The following is a 3,789-nucleotide window of genomic DNA, read 5'->3' as shown; positions in this document are numbered from 1 at the left end:
AGAACTCCAGACCAGGGTTCTAGACCTGGACTCCAGACCAGAGCTCTGGACCAGAACTCCAAACCAGGGCTCTAGAACTCCAGACCAGGACTCCAGACCAGGGTTCTAGACCTGGACTCCAGACTAGGGCTCCAGACCAGAACTCCAAACCAGGACTCTAGAACTCCAGACCAGGGTTCTAGACCTGGACTCCAGACCAGAACTCCAAACCTGAGCCCTAGACCAGAACTCCAAACCAAGGCTCTAGAACTACAGACCAGGGTTCTAGACCAGGACTCCAGACCAGGGCTCTAGAACTCCAGACCAGGGTTCTAGACCTGGACTCCAGACCAGAACTCCAAACCTGAGCCCTAGACCAGAACTCCAAACCAAGGCTCTAGAACTACAGACCAGGGTTCTAGACCAGGACTCCAGACCAGGACTCTAGAACTCCAGACCAGGGTTCTAGACCTGGACTCCAGACCAGAACTCCAAACCTGAGCCCTAGACCAGAACTCCAAACCAAGGCTCTAGAACTACAGACCAGGGTTCTAGACCAGGACTCCAGACCAGGGCTCTGAACTCCAGACCAGGGTTCTAGACCTGGACTCCAGACCAGAACTCCAAACCTGAGCCCTAGACCAGAACTCCAAACCAGGGCTCTAGAACTCCAGACCAGGGTTCTAGACCAGGACTCCAGACCAGGACTCCAGACCAGGGCTCTAGAACTCCAGACCAGGGCTCTAGAACTCCAGACCAGGGCTCTAGAACTCCAGACCAGGGCTCTAGACCTGGACTCCAGACCAGAACTCCAAACCTGAACCCTAGACCAGAACTCCAGAATAGGGCTCTAGAACTCCAGACCAGGGTTCTAGACCTGGACTCCAGACCAGAACTCCAAACCTGAACCCTAGACCAGAACTCCAGACCAGGGCTCTAGAACTCCAGACCAGGGCTCTAGAACTCCAGACCAGGGCTCTAGAACTCCAGACCAGGGCTCTAGACCAAAAGGCCAAATGTTTGCCATTAAGGCAACATTAACTCACAAATAATTAGTTAATAATTTAATAAACATAAAGTTCTTTATCTGAACCAGAACTGGACAGGTCATTCTGGATCTTTGGTTTTGGGTAAATGAATGATGAACACAGAATAATGATTAACAACAGAAATATTATTAATATTTATTAAAAATGTAAAACTTTTTATAAATAAAATGAAAAATCTGCTATTTAATTAGCATTAGTTGACTCTTATGTATCTCTCACTTAAATAACATCAAACTATTTCAGATACCTGGAATGTAACTGTGGTGACGCCGATTAAATGTAAAAACTGCTTGCCATATACATGAGCTTCCTCGTGTGGCTGAAATGATTTGCTGCTGTCCTTCTGGCGGAACTACTGGAAAATTTTGTTTTTCTGGTTGTTTTCCACAAAAAGAATAACTATTTAGCTTCATTTATTTAGAAATACAGGAAATAATAAGTTTACTTTACAAAATCTACTGGAAACATATTTACCAGTGTTCCTCTGCAAAAACTACCAACAATTAGTAAATGCTATAAGGCTCTGTGTAATGTAAACTCAAAATGTTTGTTGTTGATGAACTAAAATAATACTTTCCTGGTAGTTTTCCCAAAAGAAAAAAAAGTTAATTTTGTACAGCTAAAATAACTTTCCATAGACCTGAGCTTAATTCCATTAGATGTTTATGTTTTTAATTTTACTTTTAAACGTGCTTCATGTTCTTATAATTCTTATTTCCTAACAATATTTGAATTTGTTACTTAAATGTACGGCTGCCTATCTCAGCCAGAACTCCTCTGAAAAGGTGGTTTTTAATCTCAAGATTTTTTTCATGGTAAAATAAAGGGTTAATAATAAAATTAGAGTATTTTTTTATTTAAACTGTAAGGTAAATCAGATAATCCTTCAGATTAACAAAGTTAAAAGAAGATTTGTCTGATTACAAGTCTTTTATAAATAAACCTAAAGATTAAATCAGATTAAAGATGTTACCCATGTAGGCCACGTCCTTCCAGTCCAGCTTCTTCTTCTCCACGACCGGCTGAATATCGCTGAACGGTTCGTCTGCCACCATCATGACCTCGCAGCCCGTTAGATTCTTCAGCTTCTCAGTCATCGACGCCAGGACCCGGTCGTCCCTGGAGACCAGCAGCACCACCTGCAGGAGAGAGGCGGAGCTCAGCGAGGGCGCCGACGCCGGACCAATCGACGGCTGGGAAACCGAACCTCCACGTCGTCTTTCTGCAGCATCCTGATTCCTGCCGTGTCTCTGGTGTGGACGGACACGCTGTCCTCTCTGGATGCAGACAGAAGGACTTTTCCATCCGTTAAACATCCAGAAACCTTCAGGAACATCAGGGACACGCCCCGGCCGAAGTAACCGTACCTGTTGGAGGAACAGAATGAGACCCGGAGAAACCGAACGGTTGTTCTCTGGGAGTTGAAGCTCACCTGAGGACCCTCTGCTCCGCCACGGGCCAGTCGATGTCCACGTCGATGTCCACGCTGTGCTGCGGCTCCATCTCAAAGTAGGTCACTTTCCCGCCCTGGACAGAGTCCGACACAGAGGTCAGTCCGGTTCTGAGCAGAGACCCTGTCAGCCACCTAACACCGGAGGAACCGGTACCTGCAGGCGCCCCTCCTCCAGGACCAGCTCTCTCTTGCAGATATAGAACGAGCCGTTCTCGTAGAGCTCACCGTCCCAGTCCTGACGCCGCGGACGCTTGGCGGGGTCCAGATTCTCCGGGTGAGTGCATTCATCGCCTGGACAAAGATTTATTTACGCTCTTTAAGGGTTTTGATAAATAAAAACAAACACGTCAACAAACGGGAAGTAACGGCCGACTCACTTCCCTCCTTCACCTCCGTCCAACGGAACTGGTGCCTCCGGACCACCGAGAAGACGGAGTCGAAGGGGCCCTCCAGGACCTTCTTCAGGGCCTGCTTGAGGTGAGACGGGTGGAGACACGGAGACGTGGCCTGGATGTTACAGATCACGTCCACGTCTTCTCACAAAGAACAAGAAATATTTAAAACAACAAATAAATAAGTAAATAAATAAATAAAATTTAAAAACAGTCATTTTGGGTTCTGGTACCTTCGTTGTCCTCGAGAAACTCCTTAATGGTTTCCAGGGAGGTCGAGGAGTCCCTGGAGACTTTGCGACTTCTACGGTGGACTTGGGCGCCCCAGGATTTCGCCACTTTTTCGATGTCGTCGTGGTCAGTCGACACCCAAATACTAAAAAACGGGATGTCAGAATCTTCATTTAAATAAAAAAATAATTAGACTAAGAAAAAACATTTTTATATATCATTGTTTTATTACCTTTCATTGCATTAATCGAAACGACACATTGTGCAGAACAGTGCACAAAAAAAACTTTTTATGAAGAACCAAAATGAATCAGTAGCTACATCACGCTGGACATCGTTCCCATAATTCAACCAAGGCATCATGGGGGCCAGGAATACGTACTAAGTCACTAAGTAAGACTTTATTTCCATATAAATTTTTAATAAATAAATTTAGAGAGGTCTCATAAAATTACACACAAATACTATCCAGCTAATCACTATATGTTAAAATTCAAAAAGGATATTAACTCTAGGGCTGCCACAAACGATTATTTTTATAATCGATTAATCACCGATTATTTTTTTCGATAAGTCGACTAATCAGATCATACGTTAATTGAATATAAAACATGCAGCTCATCGCACCAGAATACAGCTGCTATTATATAACCATCATTAGATTTTAGCTATATGCTAACTAAAA

At 44.3% G+C, this 3,789-nt stretch overlaps 1 protein-coding gene across 1 annotated transcript in view; it reads right to left on the bottom strand.

The window, feature by feature from the left end:
- Positions 1-3,789, bottom strand: part of LOC106519069 (N-acylneuraminate cytidylyltransferase) — a gene marked incomplete in the record, with an annotated part of 36,466 nt that overhangs the window by 25,658 nt on the left and 7,019 nt on the right. The window contains 6 exon segments of the mRNA XM_014010588.1: positions 2,002-2,167; positions 2,236-2,395; positions 2,461-2,555; positions 2,636-2,772; positions 2,859-3,014; positions 3,107-3,249. Coding sequence (XP_013866042.1) covers positions 2,002-2,167; positions 2,236-2,395; positions 2,461-2,555; positions 2,636-2,772; positions 2,859-3,014; positions 3,107-3,249 — 857 coding nt within the window.

This window comes from Austrofundulus limnaeus, unplaced genomic scaffold (genome assembly GCF_001266775.1).
Source record: "Austrofundulus limnaeus strain Quisiro unplaced genomic scaffold, Austrofundulus_limnaeus-1.0 Scaffold70, whole genome shotgun sequence".
Taxonomy (NCBI): Eukaryota; Metazoa; Chordata; class Actinopteri; order Cyprinodontiformes; family Rivulidae; genus Austrofundulus; species Austrofundulus limnaeus.
Note: the sequence above shows the minus strand (reverse complement) of the source record. Positions and strands in the feature narration are given on the sequence as shown.